At 38.4% G+C, this 24,921-nt stretch overlaps 1 protein-coding gene across 2 annotated transcripts in view; it reads right to left on the bottom strand.

Moving 5' to 3' along the window:
* The window catches only part of CUX1 (cut like homeobox 1), a 346,988-nt gene that overhangs the window by 119,062 nt on the left and 203,005 nt on the right, over nucleotides 1–24,921 (bottom strand). For both annotated transcript variants that reach the window (XM_081318569.1, XM_081318568.1), the window contains exons 9-12: nucleotides 13,999–14,047; nucleotides 9,663–9,767; nucleotides 6,830–7,018; nucleotides 4,319–4,377 (exon numbers count right to left, since the gene is read on the bottom strand). In XM_081318569.1, the coding sequence (XP_081174695.1) occupies nucleotides 4,319–4,377; nucleotides 6,830–7,018; nucleotides 9,663–9,767; nucleotides 13,999–14,047 (402 nt within the window). The remainder of the gene's footprint in view (nucleotides 1–4,318; nucleotides 4,378–6,829; nucleotides 7,019–9,662; nucleotides 9,768–13,998; nucleotides 14,048–24,921) is intronic.

Raw genomic sequence — 24,921 nt, 5'->3', positions numbered from 1 at the left:
AGAAAGTTTAAAATGGACAAAGCACACAGTAACATTTTATTTTCATTATTTTTATTTTTGGTGAAGGTACTTTTATATAAACTTGAATTAAACCTTTGTGGGAATGCTTTCTTTTCACATCTAAATAATGCAAGAAATTGGTGGATGTTACCAAACAAAAGGTAAGGTAATATGATCCAGACTCTGATATTTTTGTTGCTATGGAAATGTGGAATGTGATGTGGTTGAAGTTGTGGAATGTGTCATCAGAGATGAAAGCGTTAAAGACATAGAAAGAGAAAAGAGAAAAAAAGAGAGGTTTGTTTCTTTCCTCTGCCAGAGTTACTTTTATCTTTAGACTATAATATCAAATTGGCAACAATGAGAAAAGCTGCAAGGATAGAAGGAAGGAGAGGTTTGGTAGAGCAATCTGCAGAGAAGAGAATGACGCCAAATTTGTCAGATAATATGAAGTAAGTTGGATAATCTTTGCATAATACATTGAAGCATTTCAAAAAAGAATGTATGAAAAATTTGCAAAGATGAGGAAAGAGGTTAAAGAAAAAGTTAGGAAAATGGAAAGTTTTGCAAAACAAATGTTCGGAAAAATAAAACATATTAATGGGAAAATGGAAATTTTAAAAAGCAAGATGACGTTATGTATAGAGAGTTAGAAAGAGAATTGAATAATGGAAATATGGAAATCGAGAGGAGGAATTCTACTTGAGATTTAGAGCAATTCCAGAAAACTCAGATGAAGATATTAGATAAAGGATTATTAAAGCTTTAGAAAACTTTTTGGATTGAGAAGAGGAGGATACTGAGACAGAGATTGATAAAGTTTATAGAATAAATTCTAGATTTGCCAGAACAAGAAATGTGTCAAAGAAAATTTTGTTAAGAAAAAGCAAGTGATCACATTTTGCAGCAGCATTTTAATACAAGATTGAAAATGGATAATACAGATGCTTCTTTAGAAGTAAGAAATTGCTATTAGCATTTTATTGAACAGAAAGTGGGGGTTTTTTGACTGAAAGATTAAATACACACAAAAAAATCTCATTTAGATAGGACAACCTATCTAATATTTTCTTTCAAAAAGCAGAGATTTTGAATGAATTCTATTCAGAAGGTGAGACAGCTTTTAGAAAGATTTAAAGATGATTTGGAAGAGAGTCAAATGGAGGTGTCAGAAGGGACACAAAAACCACAACATACAATTAAAGGATTTATTTTGGGGATTGATAGACAAACAACTAGAAAAGAGTCATGGAATTTTGTTTTTATATATGACAAATACAGCAAAATTATAATATTCACAAAAGTGAAAAGACGTATCCACAAGGGAGGAACGGTTGGTGAAGATGCAGAAATTTGCAGAGATGGCTAAATTAAGGAACAAAATATTTGAAAAAAGAAAAAAAACACACTATGTACATTCATTGCTGACTGGAAGTTTATGAACTTTTTGCATTAAACAAAAAACTTACGATCTACATATTGAATTAGGAAAAAAAGATAATAAAAAAGGAGAAATTATTTTTGTAATAATGGAGTAAGAGGTAATATAGTATATTTGTAATTGGGATTTATACTGTCAAGCAGGGATGTCCAACCTTGGCAACTTTCAGACCTATGGACCTCAACTCCCAAAATTCCCCAGCCAGTTAGCTGGGGAATTTTGGGAGTTGAAGTCCACAGATCTTAGAATTGTTGTTGTTCTTAGTTTTTTTTCTTCTGTTTAAAATTCTTAATAAAAATTATATATTAAAATATACACAAAGATTAAATGGGTGGAACTGCATGCAGTATGGTCAGCAGAAAACACGAAGTAGATGGTATAGACAGTGATAATTACATTCTTGACAATGGACATTCACAGTTATTAGGTGTGACACATTATAGCACCAGTGAGCCATTTAACACATGCAGTGTGATGCAGAATGGTCTCCATGTAATCCTTGAAAAATAGTGCTAAATCTTCAAATGAATAAATTTCAACTCAGTTGTTTCATATAAAATCAGTCTTTGGCATTTCTTTTCTCAAGGACAACCATCTTGAGATATTAGCCCAGAGAGTTTAAGTGTTCCCTTCTTTGCATTTGAACATGGCTCATTTTTCACATCAAAAAAGAATCCATTTATTTTTTTTAGCCTAGCCTGACTACTCTTGTCATACATACAGTTTAGAGGGCTTCTGCTGACAAATGGCCATTATTTCATGCTGGAATATAAGCCAGTATATGAAAAGGGTATTGCAAGTGGGCAATATGAAAGAATAGATAGGGGAACAGAGATAGTACGAGGACCTTAGGGGTAAAATAGTAGGATTTTATATTTATTTATAGGGACGCGGTGGCTCAGTGCGTTAGGACGCTGAGCTTGTTGATCAGAAGGTCGGCAGTTTGGCGGGTCGCATCCCAAGTGCCGCGTAACAGAGTGAGCGCCTGTTACTCGTCCCAGCTTCTGCCAACCTAGCAGTTCAAAAGCACGTAAAAATGCAAGTAGAAAAATAGGGACCACTAGGGTGGGAAGGTAACAGCGCTCTGTGCGCCTTTGGCGTCTAGTCATGCCGGCCACATGACCATGGAGACGTCCTCGAACAAGCGCTGGCTCTTCGGCTTTGAAACGGAGATTAGCACCGGCCCCTAGAGTTGGAAATGACTAGCACGCATGTGCGGGGGAACCTTTACTTTTACCTATATTTATTTATAATAATTAAAGTCAGTAAATCTGGGTCTCCTTAAACTACTTTTAGAGGCCTGCTAGGAAAGATTCATTCTTTATTTCACGCTGCTTACTTCACAAGGAAATATTTCTGCTTTCTTCTGTCTGTGGTAGAATCCCTACAATTTTTAGAGTATCTGTGCTTTCCTTTTCTACTTGGCAGACCAGCAATAATGGATCTTTCTACAGTGCCTAGGTGAAGTTTAAGCAAGTCCACAAGGTGCCTTACAAAACTGGTAAGCTCAAGTGGGACCTATAACAAAAAAAATTATGGCAGGGAATTGCCCTCTTTTAACGTTCTAGCCAGGCTACAGGTTTGCTTTGCTTCCAGGTTTCCCCAGTCTGTTCTGGCTCCCCTCCACCATCTTTTTAAATTTCACTCATTTGTCAGCCTTTTATGATAACTGGGCCTATCCAATCCTTATTCAATTACCTGGAGAGTTACTTTCTCATTTTAGAGTTGCCCCTTTTTTGGAGTCTGTCTGTAAACTTTTGAGTCTCTACAAATCTAGACCAGGTTTGGCAGTATTTTATTATTATTTATTACACTTACATGCCATCCGTTGGTGACTCTAGGTCAGGGGTAGGCAACCTCGGCTCTTTTATGACTCATGGACTTCAACTCCCAGAACTCCTGAGTCAGCATAGCTAGTTAGCTATGCTGACTCATAGCATAGTTAGCTATGCTGACTCAGGAATTCTGGGAGTTGAAGTCCATGAGTCATAAAAGAGCCGAGGTTGCCTACCCCTGCTCTAGGTGGTTCACAATCATTTAATCAAAATGCCAATAGGAAACAATAAAACAACAGAGATCTTAAAATTTAAAATTCAAGTTAAATTTTGGTTGTTTAACTGGTGTCTGGAGACAAGTGTTTTTTCACAAATGAAGGCGAATATATGTGTCCCAGGATAATGTTGCGGGGTCCAATCTGGATCGGTCACTGGGATCAGAGGTTTTGTCTTCCGAGCTTTTGGACTTGTGCTGGATCCCCATCCTCAGGGAACTTCTCTCTAGGCTAGTGGACCCTAACCTTTTGGACACCAGGGACCGGTTCCATGGAGAGAGGTTTTTCTGCAGACAGGAGGAGGCGTGGTTTTGTGTGCTGCCTGCATCTCATGGATGGGGCTTTGCTTGTTTGTGCGGACTGGTTGCTGGCATGCCGTGGTCTGGTACCTGTCCATGGCCCGGGGGTTGGGGATCCCTGCTCTAGGCTAAAGATGGGCTCTAGCACAAGTCCAAAAGCTCGGAAGACAAAACCTCTGATCCCAGTGACCGATCCAGATTGGACCCTGCACTATGTTCTCTATTTGAATACAGGGCACCTTAAAATTAAGAACTCAAAGAAGCCCTCTTATATTTTCACAAAACCAATTATTCCATTAAGCAACTGAAGACTATAAACAATGTTCAAGACACATTTCTCAAAATTTCTTTGTATATGTGATGTGTATGGTTTCCATAATGCTTAACATTTTCAGTAGGACAGATTGATAGCCCTAAATGACAAACATTTCTTTTTCTTTTGCTTGGTGACTACAAATTGAGCCTTAGCTCAAAACCATTTCATTTATATAGGAAAAAGTGCTGCAACTCAATGGTGGATACACTTACTTCAATTCTTTCTTAACCTCATCATAGTCAGCTTGCACCTTCAACTTTTCTTCCAGTTGCTTATAGGCAATAAAGAAATGAAAAATAATTTTGATTAGTCTTATTGCACAATTTGGCCTTCCTACCAAGTTAATAAATATAGTTGTTGCTGTTGTTATTTATAGTCTGATATGAACAAATTGATTTCCTGTGGTTTATCACCCAAAATCAATGACATCAGCTCCACTTCTCTATATCACTGAGACTGTGTGTCTAGATGAAATGAGGGACTGAATGAAGACTAAGAAATCCTGAACACAAGACCACTTTTTGGGTTTGTGGATAGTTCCCAAACAGAGGATGTGGACAGTCTGCCTATTCTAAATGAGACTTTGCTGCCTTAGAAAAAATAAGCAAAGATTTTGTCGTGTGTTCTAATTTACACTTATGGCCCAAAATGACTCTTGTGTTCGGGAGTGCCTATTTTCTTGTTTAATTAATAAACCAATGATGCCCTTTTCTGGAGAGGTACAGATTAACAAATGTTATTTACATACTGGTAGAATCAGGCATGGACTATTGTTATGTCTATGATTATGCTTGATCTGAAAACTGTGGATGATCTTGAATGAAGCCAGGTTGCTGAATGGGATGCCTGGTGGTGCACACATTACATCTGTGTTGAAGCAACTGCATTGGTTGCAATTAGATATCAAATAAGATTTTAAATTCAGATTTCAACCTACAAAGCTTTAAGCAATATAGAACTTTCACTGGTAGATATTTCTTGAATTCATCAATAGGGATTGAGGGGGGGGGGTTGTACAATATTGTAACGTCTGATCTATTGACCTCTCCTCAAGCTAACTTCCATCTATGTCTTTTTTTGAAATTGATGGTTATTCCCCCCACTTTGAACATGCAGATGCCTATCATCATAGGAAGAAGAGAAATTGGAAAAACTAACTTAGTATGGCCTTTGACAAATGTGAAACTGTGCACTCCAGCCATTTAGACCCCGAGTGCTTCCACAGCCCACAACAGTTGTGGAAAAAGATTAGCATAATAATTGTCTGGAAGAACCCAGTGAAACACAGAGTGGAACAAAAAGTTCAAGCTGTGAGACAATCTGGCTCTAACTATCAACTTGCTTCTTTTTCAGACAAAATAAAAGGCATGATTCTAATGCTGTGCAAGGTCTAAAAATACTCCTCCACGAGCTTGCAGATGATGCATTAACAGAGGGGTGGGTGGGTGGGTGGGTGAGAGAAATTCCTATGCAGCAGTTAAGAAAAGTTTATCAAGAAGCCCATCCGATGTAGTAGCCTAAACAGTGGGCACAACTAATAAATGAGGAAGATCAGTGTAGTAAGTCTTCCAGATTTTAGTTTGTCTCGTATTCGTAATCCCTCGTAATCACTCAATCTGCATCAAATTTAATCTCTTCCTCCAATGGGGAGGAAATCACACAGCTCTGAACCAGGATTTTATATTAATATTACCCAACCAAATATTGGAGGTAGAGTATTGGGCTGTGTTGTCTTTTCTCCAACTAAGGAACATATATCTATGCATATAGCAACCAGACTTCACCCAATTTCAAATCAAGAAATAGGGCTTACAAAGTATGGTGTGTTGTTGTTGTTGTTGTTTTAAAAAAACTTCTGTTCAACCCTCTCAGAGCCTTGACAAGTCTCTGCAGTTTTCTTGGCAAGGTTTTTCAGAAGTGGTTTGCCACTGCCTGCTTCCTAAGGCTGAGAGAAAGTAACTGGCCAAGGCCATTCAGTCGGCTTTGTGCCTAAGACAGGACTAGAGCTCATAATCTCTGTGTTTCTAGCCTGATGCCTTAACCTCTATACCAAACTGGCTTTCATGAAATATGTAATATGTTATCACTCAAAATCTCTGCTTCCCAAATAGCAAACTCCCCAAAGACAGTGTCCTCCTGTAAACTCTCATAGACGGCTTGTTTCCTGGGCAAATGAGAGTATCTCAAGATTCTGGCCTGCGAATGGCAGTCAAATTTCCTGATGCAGAACAAATGGACTGTATCTGCCTACTTACTGACAGTCCAGGTTTGAGGCCCAGGCACTGTGCAAGGGGTGAGCTCCTGTTACTTGTACCAGCTCAAACTGCCCATCTAGCAGTTTGAAAGCACCCAAATATGAGTAGACAGATACCACTTCGGTGGCAAAGTAACAGCGTTCTGTGTGCCTCGGCATATAGTCATTCTGGCCACATGACCATGGAAGTGTCTTCAGATAACTTGGCTCCCTCGGCTAGGAAATGGAGATGAGCACTGCCTCCTAAGTCAGATATAACTGGTTAAAGGGAAAATCTTTACCTTTACCTTTCTCTTGGATGCTTTTTTTTTCCTGACAGAACCAATCTGAATTCTAAATTAACTGGTTGAAAGGCCCTATAACAGCAGTAAGAATAACGTCAAAATAGTATTAGAGGGTCAAATATGCCATTTACCTTCCTCCCAGATTCCTATCTAAAGCCACGGAGGAAACCAAACTGCTTGCTTACTTTGAGAGTGCTGTTCTTGGCAGTCAGCTGCTGCTCGAGCTGGGAGATTTGGCTGGTGGAATTTTCCCGAAGTTTGGTAAGGTTGCCTTGAAGTCTCTGAACATCTTCAACCAGCTGAGCAATTTCTCGTTCTTTGGAGGCCAGTTCTACTTCCAGGCTGGATCGTGTTAACACTTCAATGGCCTGCTCCTAAGAGATAAAGGAAATTGGAGAGAGAGGAGACAGAAAAGATCACACAGTGGCAAAGCAACATGCCAAAGATTACCTGCGGCGCATTAAAAATGTTGGAGAACAAAAATGAAAAGCTAGTATGAGGATATAGAGAATGGACAGGTCAACCTAAAATTCCCAGCATCAAATGTACTATTTTTTTCTGGGAAGTATTAAAACATGCTAGAGAAAAAAAAAGGTTGACAAAATCTTGCTTAAACTGATTACATCATTGTTTCAATACATAATCTGATTTATTCCATATGACATTTTATGGTGTTTATCACACAGGGCTGTTTTCGACCTAAAATAGAGATTCCTAAATATATAACCTATCCAATGATTCCTGGTGCCATAAAACTCTCTTTAGAGCCCCTTTTCCATTCCCTAATTTCAGTGTCAATTAGGAGGTGAACTCAAGGTATGGAAAGTGGGATCTGGACTATGAGTTCTCCTTCTTAGTGTTTTGCCAGATTTCCTCATTATCATTGTTTTCAGCTTGATTACTAACATCTTTCTCCAACAAATAATTTGTGCAGCTGAATTTACAGAACTGCCAAAGAATAAAACACATCTGAAGCCAGTCATGATTAACAAAAACATGTAGCATCAATCACCTCAATAATATTTGCATACATGTAACAAAGACTCAACTCTTGGCAAATTAAGAAACAGTTTTAATAGAAAATGCATATGTTCCAGATTTTAGTGTGAGAGAAGAAATGTCTCCTTTTTGTTCTCTGCATTTTAAAATACAAATAATTTTGTATTTACAAATACAGAGTTGCTGTCTGATGGGGGCCATTTTAGAACTTTTTACAAGGATATTTAATTTGAATTAAAGTCAATTAACATAACTGCGTTTTAAGTCAGAGCTATTAATCGGTGTAGTTATAGTTTACAAATCTGATAAATAAGTCTGCTTTTTGGATTAAGTCAGAATTTATTATGCAGTCTAATTTTTATTTCCACACCATTTCTTATTTTATGCAATGGAATTTTTACCCAGAAAATCTACTTTCAAGGCCAACAGCTAATAAAGCCTTCCCCAGCCTGGCTGTTTCTAGATGCATTGGACTTGTACCTCCCACCGTCCCACCCAAGGATAGCAATTTGGGAGAAAGCTGGGCTTGTAAAATAATCCTAATTATCTTGTACTGCTATTGTTAGCACATTTTGTTTACCTGAATCATAGGGCTGGAAGGGACCTCTGAAGTTTGTGCTGTATTTGCTTCAATCATAGTTCAATACACAATGTTCTGTTAATTAATCACTATTATTTTGAATAATAAACATTCTTGAATGTTTTAGTAGTGCCACTCTTGAGCCTTCTGGAGACTGTTTCCATAGCTCTCATGAAACTTTTAACTAAGGCAGCATTTCATCATCCCCCAGCCTCACAGAAGTTACCTATGCATTACTTCAACTTTGGAACTGGTCATTTAGGTGAACTTTCAGGATTGGGTTTTAATTACATACAAACTAGAAATCAATGTTTTTAGACCAACTCTAATTCAGTAAATAAGCTACCCAAATAATCCAGGATCTGTAGCTTGCTTAGCACTTACCTGGAACCGAACACTTAAAAACTAGAAATTGCCTTGATAATAATAACAACAATAACAACAATAATAATAGAGTTGGAAGGGACCTTTGAGGTCTTCTAGTCCAACCCCCTGCTCAGGTAGGAAACCCTATACCATTTCAGACAAAGGATTGTCCAGTCTCTTCTTAAAAACGTCCAGTGTTGGAGCATTCACAACTTCTGATTTATTGTTCTAACTGTTAGGGGCAAAGTGATGTTTTCCCTGGTTTTTGAAGAATGTCAACCCACAAACAGAAGATACAATGAAACCATTATTACATAAATTTGTAAAGCCCAAGGATTCACTCAGGCTTACAGCATCTTGCTTGTGTAACGATGATAAATTCTATCTATGCCTATATCTAATTCTACCTAAGACTACATAAGATTTGGGCCAATGTATTCTTCCTTCAGGGAAATATCACATGTAGAGCTCTCTCTATAAAAACTAATCAAATTAAGTGCCTAGATCCATCTTTTGTCTTGCAGTGTGTGTGCGTGTGCGTGTGAACACAGACACAGGTAGTTCCTCAACTTACAACCACAATTGAGCCCAACATTTCTGTTGCTAAGCGAGACATTCAACAATACTTCTTTGCCACAATTAAGTCAATCATTGCAATTGTTTAGTTAGTAACACGGTCGTTAAGTGAATCTGTCTTCCCCCTTGACTTTGCTTGTCAGGAAGGTCGCAAAAGGGGATCACATGACCCTGGGCCATTGCAACGGTCATAAACGGCCCTGAGTCTTCGGAGAAGGGCGGGATATAAATGGGATTTTTAAAAAAAATACATGCCAGTTGCTAACTGTTTGAATTTTGATTTTGTGACCATAGGGATGTTGCCATGTGTGAAAAGAAGGCCATAGGTGACACTATAACTTCAAACAGTCACTATTTAAAGGTAGTAGAGGAGAATGAGATTTCCAGGGTAGAAGATTCTGGCTAAATAATTTAGCTTTACACAGGAGGAAAGTTTAAGAAGTTTGATGGCAGGCATTCCAGAAAGGGGATTATTGGAAATAGGTGCTGCCTCTTACCACATCTGGTGCTTTCTGAATCTGGTTAGCCAGCTGGAGAGATTTGTTTGCAGATGAGAGTTGCTCCTTCAAGGACTCTGCTTCTCTTTGGGCTACCTCTGCCCTCTGAAAAAGGGGAGGGGGGAATCAGGAAGTGAGGATGGGGGAAGAGGGAGAGAATGTACATTTGATTTAACAACTGGCAATTATTGCACGAACATTCATCAATTCATGCCCGACTGAGTATAATTGATTTTCCTAAACACTCAACCTAATAAATGATGGGGGGGGGGGAGAAGGGAGAACCTCAGAATGTGATGGATTTTTATTTTAAACAGTACAAGGAAGAAATAATTGAGCGATTATGACAGTAATTTAACGCTAGGAGCAAGGAATCCCCTGCTGACACAAATGCTGCGGCCCACTGAATTTCCCAGGCTGGATGAATGCGAGTGGAAATGGATTCCTTTGATTCAATTGCCTTCTGTATTCTGAGCCAAAGCAGGCAGAGTTGCATGATTCCTTGTGGGAATCATTCTCATGAGTAAATGCTGAATTAAGTGATCCTCAGTCTGCTTTGCCTGAAACAATCACAATGGCCTTTTGTTGAGTCTTTTTCTTCCATAACCATGTCTCTCCTTTGCATACACGCACACGTTGAAGCATACAAGGTAGGGAGAACAGGTACAGGCTTAATCCACATTACAGTTTTATCCTGCCTTTAAAACAAAAACAAAAACACATGAGGCAATAGCTTCCGATATGCCAGAGATTGCTGAACATGTTTCTCATCAGCCCAAACCAGGATAGTCAATTATCAAGATAATGGGAATTGTACTTTCAATAGCTAAAAAACCACTTTTTCCCACCCTGCTCCAAGGGACAGACTGTACCATGAGGTCTCTCTCAGCCTTACAAAAACCAGGATAAGGAAATAGAAGGAGAGGCCCTCCAATCTACAAAATCCCAAGTGTATGCACGGCGCTTACAAGCACTGGGCTCGTCTATGCCTAAATGCAGCACATTTATGAGATCTGTTCCTATCAGCAGCTTGAGGACTGGATCAAGGCTGCCCAGCGAACTTTCTGGCTCCGAGAAGAGGTGCTGGATCAAGTTCTCCTTAGTTGAAATTTGACACAGCAACTGTTTCACATTTGTTTTTAATGAATACACGACACAAAAACAGTAGCTCTGGAAGGAAAAGAAGCGCATGAAAATATTGAATTATAAATGTCCTTGTTGGAGCATCCTCTTTTGAACGCTTTAAAGCAGAAATAATTCATCCTATATGGTGCTTACTACCCATAGTTTATTCAAGAGGGGGGGGGGGGAAAGGGAAGGGTGTTTGTTCTTCCTACAGCTCTCCAAACTAGCTAAAGTGGTCAAAATAGGACCACAATTCGTAGGTCTCTCCAAATCCAGTTCCAGAAAAACTGCAACCTTGGGTGCCTCCCTACTCCAGCATCTCAAATTTCAGGGCTTCCCGTTGATGTCTCTCTCTCTCCAAATGGTCTCAAGAGTTGGAAGCATGATATATTTTCAGTGGCTTGATTAAAGTCATTTATTTACTACCTTTCGGAACAATATACTGAAAAGAATTTATAATCTATATAAATATCTGCAAATATAAACCCAATTATTAATGGAAAAGCAGGCAAGAGATCTGTCACATAAGTCTTGCTAGCGTTGTTGCTGACTTCCTCCCTCCTCCTTGAGCAGACCTGGGCATTTTACATTCCATGGGCCTCATCTGGCCCACAACATCGGGCACTGTCAGTGACGGGGGGGGGGCGCCTGCCCTCCACAACAGTCCCAGTTTCTTATGTGGCCCCAGCCCTGCTCTTGAGGAATATTTCCTGGGACGGAGCTAGTAGTGGCTTGAGATAGATGAAGGAGATCGTCCAGCTAATTAGGCTTCTGCAGGGTTGTAGCCTGCTTTCCTCCTTGTTTTCAGGGATCATTTCCATAAGGCAGTTACTCCTGCAATCCATCATCAAGCCCTGTGGAAGGAGTGATCTTGTCATCCACAAGAGCATTTAACCTCCCGCCGAAGCACTGGCACAGATAACCCATCCCCATAATCAGCCTCCAAAGCTGCTGCAAGGATGGGTTTTCAGCTAAGGAAGAAATGGAGAGGGTGGGGAGGCATGAGCGGGCTTCCTTTCCACTTCCAGCATAAGACTCCTCTAAATTACAAGAGGATAGTCAGGATGTAAAAGACCACACATAGAAAATAAACTTAAAGAACCACGTTTCTCCCCAACCTCTCCAATTGAAGGAATACCAGAGTTTCCTTTCAACTTGCTTACGGTTGACCACTGTTAAATTACTCTTGATATCTGATAGAAGCTATAAAAAAGTTGCATGGAGCATTTGCATCATTTGCACAGTGACAGTACAATGCCATGATGTCCCCTGTCCCCCTGTAGATGCCTGGGCTTTCAACTCACATGCAAGGATGGGAAAAGGAGGAGCAACTGTTTCCCCCCCCCCCCGCAAGATGATAATAGTGACCTAAATCATTGCTATAATCATAATTTTCCTGCAGGACACAGGTATCTATCACCCCATCTTAGGAGACAAGATCCTACCTTTCTCCTTCACTACTGGAATGTTAACACGAGATACACCCGAGGTAGGAGATAAGGATTCCTATCAAAATATGAGACTCAGCATATGTAACACTGGTTTAACAGGTATGGCCTTAATGCCATGTTTAGCCACATTCCTTCACCAATCCTACATCTTAAATCTCATCCAAGGCTTTGACTTCCTTCATTTTTTCATTAAAAGAGAATACTTCACTGAAGAACTCAGTCTTCAAGATTTTATTCCTATTTTGCAGAGAATTTCCCCCTAAGAAGTTTGTCTATGGAGCTTCTCAGTTATCTGGGACATGCTTTTTCCAAAGGTAACTGGACTTTGGTTTTCCTCAAAGACATTTCACTTCTCATCCAAGAAGCTTTATCGGTTCAACCAATGAAGCTTCTTGGATGTGAAACATCTTCAAAGAAAAACAAAGGAAGTCCAGTTGCCTTTTGAAAAGCATGTCTGAGACAATCCCAGGGAATTTCTTTACTTGTCTCTTCAAGTAAATAGTTTTTACTAGAGAAGATATCTTTGCATGGTGTATTGATGGAATAGGGAATCGAAAATAATCCTTCTCTCCCATCTGGTGCATGCAGTTTAACTTTGATTAACCTTAAAAATTGGATCAGGTCTACAACCAAGTCTATTTTCTAATTGAAGTTTAAAAATACAAAGATAAGAAACTAAATAAAACTAGCTTCCTTCCTCCTTCCGTTATGTATTCAAGATGGACAGTGATTAATATTTATACATTATTGTTATTGTTATTAATAATAATAATAATAATAATAATAATAATAATAATAATAATAATAATAATAATAAGTTGGAAGGGACCTTGGAGGTCATCTAGTCCAACCCCCTGCTCAGGCAGGAAACCCTATACCATTTCGGACGAATGGCTGTCCAGTCTCTTCTTAAAAACTTCCAGTGTTGGAGCATTCACAGCTTCTGGAGGCAGGTTGTTCCACTGGTTAATTGTTCTAATTGTCAGGGAGTTTCTCCTTAGTTCTAGGTTGCTTCTCTCCTTGATTAGTTTCCATCCGTTGCTTCTTGTTCTGCCTTCAGGCACTTTGGAGAATAGCTTGACTCCCTCTTCTTTGTGGCAGCCCCTGAGATGTTGGAACACTGCTATCATGTCACCCCTCACCCTTCTCTTCATTAAACTAGACATACCTAATTCCAGCAACCGTTCCCTATATGTTTTAGTCTCCATTCCTAAAGGTGTAGGACTTTACACATATGTTGTATATAGTATGTTTAAATGTGTGTAATGTATGTGTACACTTTGAGAGCAGGAAATTAAATTTCATTTTTAATGTGTGCTATTGTGTCCACAGTAAAAATGACAATAAAGGTTATCTATCTATCTATGTAATACAAACGAAATATGAAAAAGACAAGGTAAAAGTGCATTATTTTTTTTACGTCTTTTCTTCCCTCTGTTTTCCCCTACACCCAAGATAACAGAAGAAAAAAGTGGATCAATGATTGGATAATTAGGTACAAAGAATATCAATGGCTGCTCCATCTGTCATTCCCACTTAACCAAGAATCGAAACAGGGTTACCAAAACTGGAGGTAAAATCAATAGTGATAATTTATACTTCAAAAGCAAGAATGCATGGAGACAAGTGTACAGGCTGCTCTTAGGTCCTTAACTATGACATGGTCATCTTGATATCTTCAAGGGCGATGACAGTGAAGGGGAAAAAAAGCTTTCTCTTCAAATCTGAATAGAAGACATTATCCAACTTTAAATTCTTACTTGATTTGCTCTTTCAAGGTCTGTCATGATCATCTCAATTTCATCCGACCTAAAAACAGACAGGAGAAAGGTCTATTAAGCTCTGAAGAACAAGTAAAAACATATCAGAGACCAATCATCTGGACTTTTCTTTATGTCTATAACATTTGTGCAGAGCAATATTTTCTTCAAAAATCTTAACAAGTGATTGTCTTATTTCATATCAAAACATGATAAAATTAAGAATTTAAGCCAGAACTTTCATAGTTCTAAAAATAACATCTGGGTCATCAAAACAATTAGCCAGAGTAACTGGCATATTATTTAATTGTTGAAGTGAAAAATAAAATAAATGCCACAATATATAATAGTGAGTTTGGGAACTGGAGGCTCACATGGGGTCAGTGAGACCAAAGAAAATAATACAGACCTGTAAGAATGCCAAATTCCATGAGATTTGGGTAAAAAATACCAAAATCTCATTGATGAAGGTATCAAAGCTTCATGAAATTACAACCACTTCTACATTTAAAAAATCGTTGGAGGCTGGGGCTGAATCATCACATAAGAGCCAAAGATTCCACTGTTACATTGTCCAACTTGTAGTATACAGAGCACATGCAATTGCTTCATAGGCTGCACTTACAGAAGAAAAACTCACTATGAAATTAGAAGGGACCGTTTATGCCAGCGTTTTTCAAACTACTTCAAGATGTGTGGATGAACTTGACACTGTGCTCCACATAGAAATCTAAACTAAAGCATCACAAACATATGATATTGCTTGGACATATCCAAGAAAGGGGGATTCACTACTTTCATTGGCAATTAGTTCCACTGTCCAACTGCTCTTACTTTTTGGAAACTTTACTAGATCAATCAGAATCTGCACCATGAACTCCTCACTCTTCCCAGAAACTGATCCCAAGAGATCATGATTAAAATCTCTGTATGGCAATCATTGGGAATTTCAACACTCATCCAGAGATGTGACCTAAGAGCTCAGTCAGGTATGCCACTAAGCACCCCAATTTCATGTCAAAGGATTCACACTCTATCTTCTCCAGCAGGTCACATCAAGATAATCAGTGTCATTGCTACCCTACCTTACCATAACATTAAAGCTGCTCTAAAATCTAGTTCCCAGAGACCAGATCTCTGGAAAAAAATCTTATCTCTACCCCCCACAAGAAGTTTCAATAATGCACACCAGATCCAGCCGTGAATATTAATGAGCATGTCTTATTACAAAAATTATAAATTTACCAATAGCAGATTAAGGCCAAGGTCATGAGTTAACTGGCCAGCAAGATCATGGGACAAGGCAGGTGGAGCAGAACCAAAATGTAGACACCCATGATCATCAGCTCAACATTTCTCATTATGTCACCCCTCCCATCATAACCCACAATCCACTCCTCCTTCCCACTCCCATGTTACACTTCCAGATATATGGAAGGCCAATAGTCCCTCACAGGTCACTGTTGCCCCAACTGCAATGAAACTTTGCAAACCTAGCACAATTGAGCAACAACCTGTCATAAGTTACTCCAACTATACACAACTATCCTTACCTATTGCCTTCTTTCCACTTCTTCACTTTCTCTAAAACCTTCTTAAAATATAAGAAAATATAGTATTCAGAATTGAATTCAGTACTTGAGGTAGGGACCTGAGCTACATAGAATATAATTTAACTATTATTCCATGCCTGGAGATGATACTTCTAATAAAATGCATTCTAAAACTGAATTTGCCTTTTTACTGGTTACAGTATATCATCCTGCTGATTGCTTTTCAGCTTATGGTCAACTATAATTCCAAGTTCTTTTCCAAAAGTATGATTAGCATGCTCGGTATCCCCATTCTTTATACATAAGTATTTGACTTTTTTCCCCCCTAATTGACTCTGCCCTTGTTTTTATTAAAATTTCATTCCATTTTCAGCCCATTTTCTTTATCTACTCTGACTTCTGCAAAGCTGATAAATATTGCATCCCACCATTTATCCAAGGCATTAATAAAAACTCTGAAGAATATCAGGCCAAGACTGAACCTCACAGCACTGCCAACTGATAACCCCAGGCAGCTTATAGAGTCACTTATAAAGGTAAAGGTTCCCCCGCACATGCGTGCTAGTCGTTTCCAACTCTAGGGGCTGGTGCTCATCTCCGTTTCAAAGCCGAAGAGCCAGCGCTTGTCTGAGGACATTTCCATGGTCATGTGGCCGGCATGACTAGACGCCAAAGGTGCACGGAACGCTGTTACCTTCCCACCGTAGTGGTCCCTATTTTTCTACTTGCATTTTTACATGCTTTCGAACTGCTAGGTTGGCAGAAGCTGGGAGGAGTAACAGGCGCTCACTCTGCTACGCGGCACTCGGGATTCGACCCGCCGAACTGCCGACCATCTGATCTACAAGCTCAGTGTCCTAACCCACTGAGCCACCACGTCCCTTAGAGTCACTTATACCACACTTCAAATAATAAAAGATCCAATATAACCTTCAAAGACTAAAGAAGTTAAGTGGTAAATAAAATCAGATTAAGCAAAGCAACAAGTTGCATGAATCTGCTTATTTTCAAAACCTAGCTTAAAAAGGTAGGTAACAGAAGAATCAGATGTTCATAGAGATTGTGTAAATTTGAGGGGGGGGGGGAAACACAAGAAATCAGAAGCAGAACCGCTTATTGTTTTATGTACAACATTTCTGCAAGTCTTTCCTCCAAAATGGTTAACAATAGATTAAAATCAATAAAATAATTTTTTTAAAAAAATAAGCAGGTAGAGGGAAAGCTTTGTTTTAATCTGCCCTATAAGCTACATGGATTGTGGGGGGTCTGGTACAGTTTTAATCTTATCAGTTTTTCTGCACAGAGGCTACATCCAGGATGATCCCTAGACAGATTCATGGATTCCCCCCCACCCTTATCCCAGTACAGTTTCTCTTCTGTAAAACACTCCCTTTGAACCTCACAAAGCACTGCAAACTTGCCAGTAGCTTTTAAAGAGATCCACATGTAACAAGCTGAACATCAATGAAGTCATTAATGTTTTAGCCATAAATAATAAAAAAGCAAAGAAATGAATTGGTACAATGTTCCCTCCTTAGGCAAGATTGAACAAAAATGAGGAAAATCTTCAAAAAGTAGGTTCTTTTCATTGCAAAAGCTGAAATGCTACCTCAGGAGCTGACATTTGGCACCTGAAATCATTTATTCCACAAAATCTCTAGGAACTATATTCACTGACTGGCAAACTTTAATATAAGTTCTAGTTCATTTTTACAAGATTCGGTTCATTCCAGTTCTCAATCATTCTAGTTCTTAGTGATTATTAACAGACAGGACTAGCTGGTTTTCCCAGGCTTCACATCTTTGATTAAATTCCCTTTCGAAAGAGAAGAGAAATATCTACATTTAGCAGGCAAACCCCATTTGTTTCAGCTTAATCCTGAGAGTGCACTGTAACTGCCTTCAAATAGATCAGGGGTCTCCTATACAGTATGCACAATTTTAAAGTTGCTACCACCTGACCAGATGAGTAAGAGGACATGAACAAAATCAGGAATCTGAATACTCCCAATTGAAGGATTTTACATTTGCAAGATTTTAAGAAATACATAGTTCCCCACTACTATCTCACAAATGAGAGAGTAATTTTTCATTATGTGCTAATTTATATCATACTATACCCAATTGTATTTTCCCAAAGGGAGTAGAGGAATTTTTGAGTTGCTAAAAGATAGTAAAAGATAGTAAGGCAGAGTACTTAATTTTATAAATAATTCCCAGTGCATTTTCATTGATCTTTGTCAAGGGTATATGTTCAGCCCTTAAGACACTGCATTTCCTCCAGATGAGTCAGTATCAAGACAAGCTGGATTCAGACATATTTGCTTTTCTATCAGAATGTGACTGAATGGATTTCTTTAAACTGTTGAATAAATTCCCCTGATGAAGATCAGTGAATTAGGCCAGGCAATTCTTTATTAATATCTGAGGCTTATTGTCTTTGCAGCGTTTCTTCTGATCTGTAATCCACAATTATCCTCTACTGAAATATACTGTATGATGCATTTTGTATCTCTGCCTGAAATATACTGAAGGGCCATTACAATTTCTCAATTTCTTGGTTAAAAGCAAAAGTTATTTTGTATGAACTTGGAAATCTTAAATCTTTTCAGTTGTGCTTACTTACAGGTAAAGGTGTCTGTCATATTGCAGCCTGAATTTCTAAGTGCTTCTTATATAATGTAACAATATTATTGAAATTGAACTGCTAGGAAACAGGGATTAAGAAGAGGGGAAAAAATCAGGGGAGGTGGGTAGAAGGGGAAAATCCTAAAGGCAAATGTACAATAGGAACACTAGAATATATGAAATGTTGTGGTTGACTATGGAATAACAGATTTTCTTTTGAAGATTCTGCTTATTTGACTCATTACAAAAGTCAACATCTGCTGTTATCAACAAAAGTGTAGCAAAAATCTTGATTTCTTTCATCTGAGTGACTGGTTTGCATATTTCAAAAGTTATTACTGGCAATTAATATCATATATATATATTCAGACTGAGACCCAGTTTGGTATAATGGTTAAAGTATCAGATTACTTTAGCTTTGTCTTAGGCACAAAGCTAGCTGCGTGACCTTGGCCAGTCACTTTGCCTCAGCCCTAGGAAGGCAGCAATGGCAAACCACTTCTTAAAAAACTCACCAAGAAAACTACAGGGACTTCGTCCAGGCAGTCTCAGAGAATCAGAATGAAAGAAAAACAAATACTCAGACTGGGGGTGGAGTGAAGGAAAACTGTGTGTACATATGCCAAGAGGAATGATTCTTACATTTTTGGTTTAGCAACATCTGGAAGGCCACTGACGCTTCTAATTCCTGATATTTACCAACAGAATTAGGCCTTTCTTTCTATGAAATGTAGGTTGATGTGTCCTTGTTTTTTTTAGTCTTTTTAAGAATAGATACAGCAATATGTTCCAAAAGAAATACCTCTTAATCCTCCTAATTCATTCTGGGGCATTTTAAGTAAAATACCGAGTGGATAGAAAGTATGCCGCGGAGTTGGCTCTAAACTTGGAAGTGAAATTTAGATATTATGATGAGTAATCCAACTGACTCCCCCCCTTCTTAAATATATATAATGTGGAATTCATTGTCACAAAATAAAAGATGTCTGTTACTCTGAGAGACTTTAAACATGTTTATTAGTCATAATGGCTAAATAAATTAAAAAAATTTTTGGAAACAATTATCAAGAGTACAGTACATTAAGCCTTTTATGCTTGCTTTTGGAGTTGCTAAAGATGAAAGATTCCTATCGACAGACTTCTGGTTTGATCAAAGAGGTCTTCTTAGGTCATTTTATTTTAAAGGCATCTTAGAACAATGAGTTTTATGAGTTAGTTACAGTATGTGTGATCTGAAGAAGTGATATGCTTTTGATCAACCAGAATCAAATGCAGAATAAAGTGATCACCTACAGCAGTGAAAATGTCTCACCGTGCTGTTTAGTAAAGATAGAAAAGGTGTAAACTAGGTTACCTATCTTAAGTACAACTGTGCCAGATACAGCACTGGTTGCTATGGATAAAAATAGTAGCAGTTAGTTCTGGCCTGTTTTTGCCAGTATGGCACAAGTACCATTCAAAGCTCACGTTTTGCCCCAGGCATGTTGATATTCTTCTATGCAAGCCAGCATCTCTAAACTGGAGACTATATTGTAAACCAACTACTGTTGCCCACAATCCACCAATTTGGAGATACATGCTGTATACTTGCAAATAGCTGTTTCTTTTTAACTCCCCCCCCCCGCATACTATTTCTTAATCCTTTCCTGCGCTCTGCATAGCTTTGCTTATTGTAAGAAAAAATAGTGTGATGCATACACATGTATGTATATTGAAACATCAACTAAAACACCAGGGTCTCGAATTCTTGCTATGATACTTTCTCAACACACATTTGTTGCTCCTTCCAAAAAAGAAGGGACCCTGAATTCTTTACATATAGAAGATCTGAAACTTAAAGTGAATTTATCTGAAATACATTCAGAGTCAACAAATCTGTTAAAGGATAACATTTTGGTGAGTTGGGAAAAAAACATGTAATATTTTCCTTTTATTGTTCTGTTCTTTTTATCTGTTCTTTGTAAATGAAGCCACAAGTGCTTATAAAATTGAACTACCAACAGTTTCCTTACTATGTTTTGTGAATAAAATCTACCTGTTTGATACTGGAAAGCTATACAAGTCACTTAAAAAATAAAAGCATTGCACTGCATCACAGACTTCCATGGGTAGTCAGAACAAAAAAGGCAAAAGAAAATTTTAAAGAGATGAACAGCTTTTTTTTCTTTTTAAATCTGGAGTGCATCATTTCAGTGATATAGAAACAAGCAACATGAACCAAAGATTGGAACAGCTGATTCTGTGTTCCCACAAATTTATTTTATTTTACAGTTGATTGCAGCATTGGTACGACCACTTAATAATAGTCCTGTTATTGAAGTAAAAATTTTGTAAATTGCTGTCCCACAATGCTGCTAGAATCAAGCTGCTTCTATAATAATGAGAAGTTTCAAAAGTTGTTTTTGAACAAAATGTCAAGAGACTCAAGAGACAAAGAATGTGTGTAAAATTAGCAAAATTTTAAAATTAAAAGTTAACGTGACATCAATGGAATAACCAAACAACCACTCATTATTTAATGTCCATTATAGTATTGGCTCAATTCATACATTAAGTAATAAGATGACCTGATTGTTTTGCTTTTGGTGTGTGAATCCAGCTACTGTGGTTTGTATGCCATGATTTTAATTTAATTTAATTTAATTTAATAATTTGATTTCTATACCGCCCTTCTCCCGAAGGACTCAGGGCGGTGAACAGGGCAATACACAATAAAAAACCAGATACAAAAATTAAAAAACCATTAAAAACCAATTAAACATCATGCCCATAAAATCAATACATAATTAAGTTAAAAACTAATTTTAAAAACCCAACCCCATCCCGTCAGACCAGGCCAGCTTGTTCGAAAAAGAATGTTTTAAGATCGCGCCGGAAGGAGCGAAGGTCGGGGGCCGTCCGGAGCTCAACCGGTAAGCTGTTCCAGAGGTCTGGCACGCCCACAGAGAACGCTCTCCCCCTGGGGGTCACCAATCGGCATTCTTTGATCGGCGGCACCCTGAGGAGGCCCTCTCTGTGGGAGCGCACTGGACGGAGGGACGTTGACGCCGGTCGCAGGTGTTGCCGTAGGTAATCCGGACCCATGCCATGAAGGGCTTTGTACGTCATAACTAACACCTTGAACCTCACCCGGAGAGCAACCGGTAGCCAATGCAGCTCGCGGAGCAGAGGTGTAACATGGGAGTATCGGGAAACTCCCAAGACGACTCGCGCGGCTGCATTCTGCACCAGCTGGAGTCTCCGGGTGGACCTCAAGGGCAGCCCCATGTAGAGAGCATTACAGTAGTCTAGACGAGAGGTCACGAGCGCATGAGTGACTGTGCGCAAGGCATCCCGGTCTAGATAGGGCCGCAACTGGCGCACCAGGCGAACCTGGGCAAAGGCCCCCCTAGTCACAGCTCCAATATGCTCTTCCAAGGAGAGCTGTGAATCTAGAAGGACCCCCAAATTTTATAGCTCAGCAACACCCTAGTCATTCTAACATATTCAGCAAACCACAATTAAAACAATAATGGTCTTTTCTGGAGCACTGAATCAAGGAAATAAGTCTATAACCAGAGTACAGTTAAATTCTTCCCCAGTTTAGGAGCAACTACATTTGGCCTCATCAAAACTTAAAGGTGGGGATTTATTTGAAAAAATAACATACACCTCAAAAAATACATAAGATAAGAACCCAATATACTTAGTATCAGAGCTTAGCAGTCTCCCTCAGTTCACAGATTTCATTATAGTGACAACTGTTTGAAGAGAAAGAAGTAAAACATCACTTTCTGTAACAAAGAATAAATTTTGCCTTTTACTGATTTTTTTTTCTAAGCTATACACTTTCTTTTTAAACTGTTGAATAGCAGCTCTGGTGTCTACATATGCTTTTTTTGTATTTCAAACAGATGGTACAATATTACACTGCTTAATTTGTTTGATTCTGAAAACGAACAACCCTCGACTTTGCTCCTTTTTTTTCCAATACTGCTGCCTGATGTGATATAATAACAAGTTTTCTGCTTTCAAAATAGAATTCCCAAGTTTGTATTTATCAGAAACCAAAGAACTGTATTGGTGAGAAGATGAATATGACCATTCAGAGTTCCTGGAAAATATTAACTTCATCTAACTGTCATTTCTTTTTAATATGTATATGGAATTATTCATTTGAATAAATGCTTTGAGGGTGTCTGACTCCAAAGACAGTTAATGACAAATCTGTCATTTCCTGTTTTACCTGTTTAATAAAATGTTCAGCAAACATATATGCAAGAGGTATTTATGAATGTATTTAAAGTGTAATATTGTTTCTTAAACAAAATAGCAAGCTTCACCTGAGCATATTCTGAAATTATAATTCTGCTTATACCACAGGCTTTATTAACCTTAAATAATGAAGAATGAGATATCAGGAAATAATCTAGCACAAAACAATTTCAGTGTACAGAAGAAAGTGTACTCCCCTAGGAAAGGATTAGTGGAATATTAAACATCTACTAAATTAAATTCAGACACGTAATCTTGCAAAGCATTATGAAACCAAGAATAAATTTGGAAGGTGGAATATTATGATTTTAAAAGTGATTCAGAGTTTGACTGATATTACTAATATGTGATCTATGGACATCTTTTATTGCTAAAAATACTTAAGTATTTCTGTGACTGGGTGATACAGTTCCCTGCTTATGCTTACTAGAGTCAGCCATATGGGAACATTTGAGAAAAGTCAAATTTGGTCAGTCCTGTACAAATTGTAAGAGAGAAGAAATGGTGAACAGGCTTCCATAAATACTTCCCCCCCACTTCTAACTTTGCTCTGAGAATTAAACATCCTTAATTAAACACCTCCTTAATTTTCCTGGGGTGACCTTAAGGGACTGGCCTGGTAGTCTTGATTGTTCGGGAAACGAGCTTATGCCTGCAAATGGACATAGGTTTCCCAAGAGACACTGCTATTTCCTATTGTTTTAAAAGAAATTCTTGTGATCCACAGCTATTGCCTACTGGTATTCAATATTAATATTAAAAACGGAAGGTGACTATCATTTAATTTTACATCTCCCCACTCCACCTTTGTCGCTGTATGTATCCAAATGAAACCACTTTCCGCAGGAAAATACTGAATTACTACCTTCAGTTTGGCCTCAGGCAGCATAGCACAGTATTACTTTTCCAAATGAAGTATAAGAAACAATAGAGGAGAGCAAAACAAATGCAAGAAATGGTCTTCCATGTGTCCTAGAAACAAACACATATCATAATGTAATATGTGACCTTAAAAAAAAAATCAGAGGTTGTTCAAGGCGCATTCACCTTCAAGGGGGGGGGGGAAGTGCAAGAATCTATTCTAAAATTGCAGCTTGGAGAATTAAGCTGTATGCTGGAGAGCTTAATATCTGCTGTGTTAACATGCCAAAAAATAAAGGGCTTTATATTATTTAGCTGACTACTACATATGCAATTTGGACAGTGATTTAAAACAAAATAAGGGGAGTCAGAAATTCTGAGAAAGAACGCAGTCTTCATAAACACCAGTTTTAAATGAGTTACACTTGAATGAGCTTATTTGTTGTCTCAAAGGACTTCTGAGACACACAGGCAGGGTTTAAGCCAAGAAACAAAGGAGATATTATGCTAACTAGGATGATCATCCAATTAAAGGCACCATCCTCATCATCAAGTTGGAAGGGATCTTGGAGGTCATCTAGTCCAACCCCCTGCTCAGGCCATAATCAATGGTCTAAAATTCATCTGATTAATTTAGATAACATATGCTGGATGTTTAGCAGGCATTATTTTAGAACGTGCATGAGAGAATATTAATGCTCTTCAAACCTTTCTCGCTTTTTGCTCCATACCACACTTTAACATTAGACATCTTGACTACAGAACTGAAGGGCTTCTGACCACAAGACGACCGAGATCCTATGGTGGTGGTGGTATCCATACCATTTTAGAAGAGTACCCGACCAGCCATCCAAGACTTATTTCTTTGTAACAGAAGATATCTGGAATGCTTTTTGGATGCCTGGAGTACTCTCTGGATAGAAAGGAAGGGTGCAAATAAAGAACTAATCCAATAGTCTTGGGATTTCATAACTGAAAGGAAACCCCTTCCAATACTCAAGGGACAAAGGAGTACTAATGATAATGCGTATGTGTGTGTCATTACACGATCTTGAGTGAGAATCATCTTACACAAAATATTAATTTACAAATATTACAGTGTAGTTCAGGGGCCACTTAGGAATGATGTCATCATGTGTGGGCTGCTTCCACACATGAATGCATAGACAAGCAATCCAGTACTCTCCAAATGTTTTGGGCTACAACTTCCATGTTCTCTGACCACTGCCATCTGGCTGGAGACCAACCCATGGAGTACTTCCCAATTATTAGCCTGAAAGGTGTCAACAAAGTCCCTGGGATCATATTGTTATTTCCTTTTGTCAACAGAATCCAGTTAGGATGACTCCTGAATGCAACGTAGAGGACTGTAAAAAAGCCTTATGGAAAAACACTAGGTCAACTTGTGATGATCCAAAAACCTAAGGTCCCAGGAAGTATTGAAGGCTTTAATGCTGCTTACTCACTCATCTTCTAATTTCAACTCCCTCTCAATATATTTCAGCCAATACCTTTAACCTGGCTCTCCACTGAAATAAAATTTGAAGTTGGTAAAGAATTCTGGTTCAGCAGAAAATATACTTCGTACTCTTCAGATGGCAACTTGCATAGTTCTAAGAAATGGACT

Source organism: Vipera berus (assembly GCF_964194415.1).
Source record: "Vipera berus genome assembly, chromosome: 1".
NCBI lineage: Eukaryota > Metazoa > Chordata > Lepidosauria > Squamata > Viperidae > Vipera > Vipera berus.
This window is presented reverse-complemented; position numbering and strand designations above follow the sequence as displayed.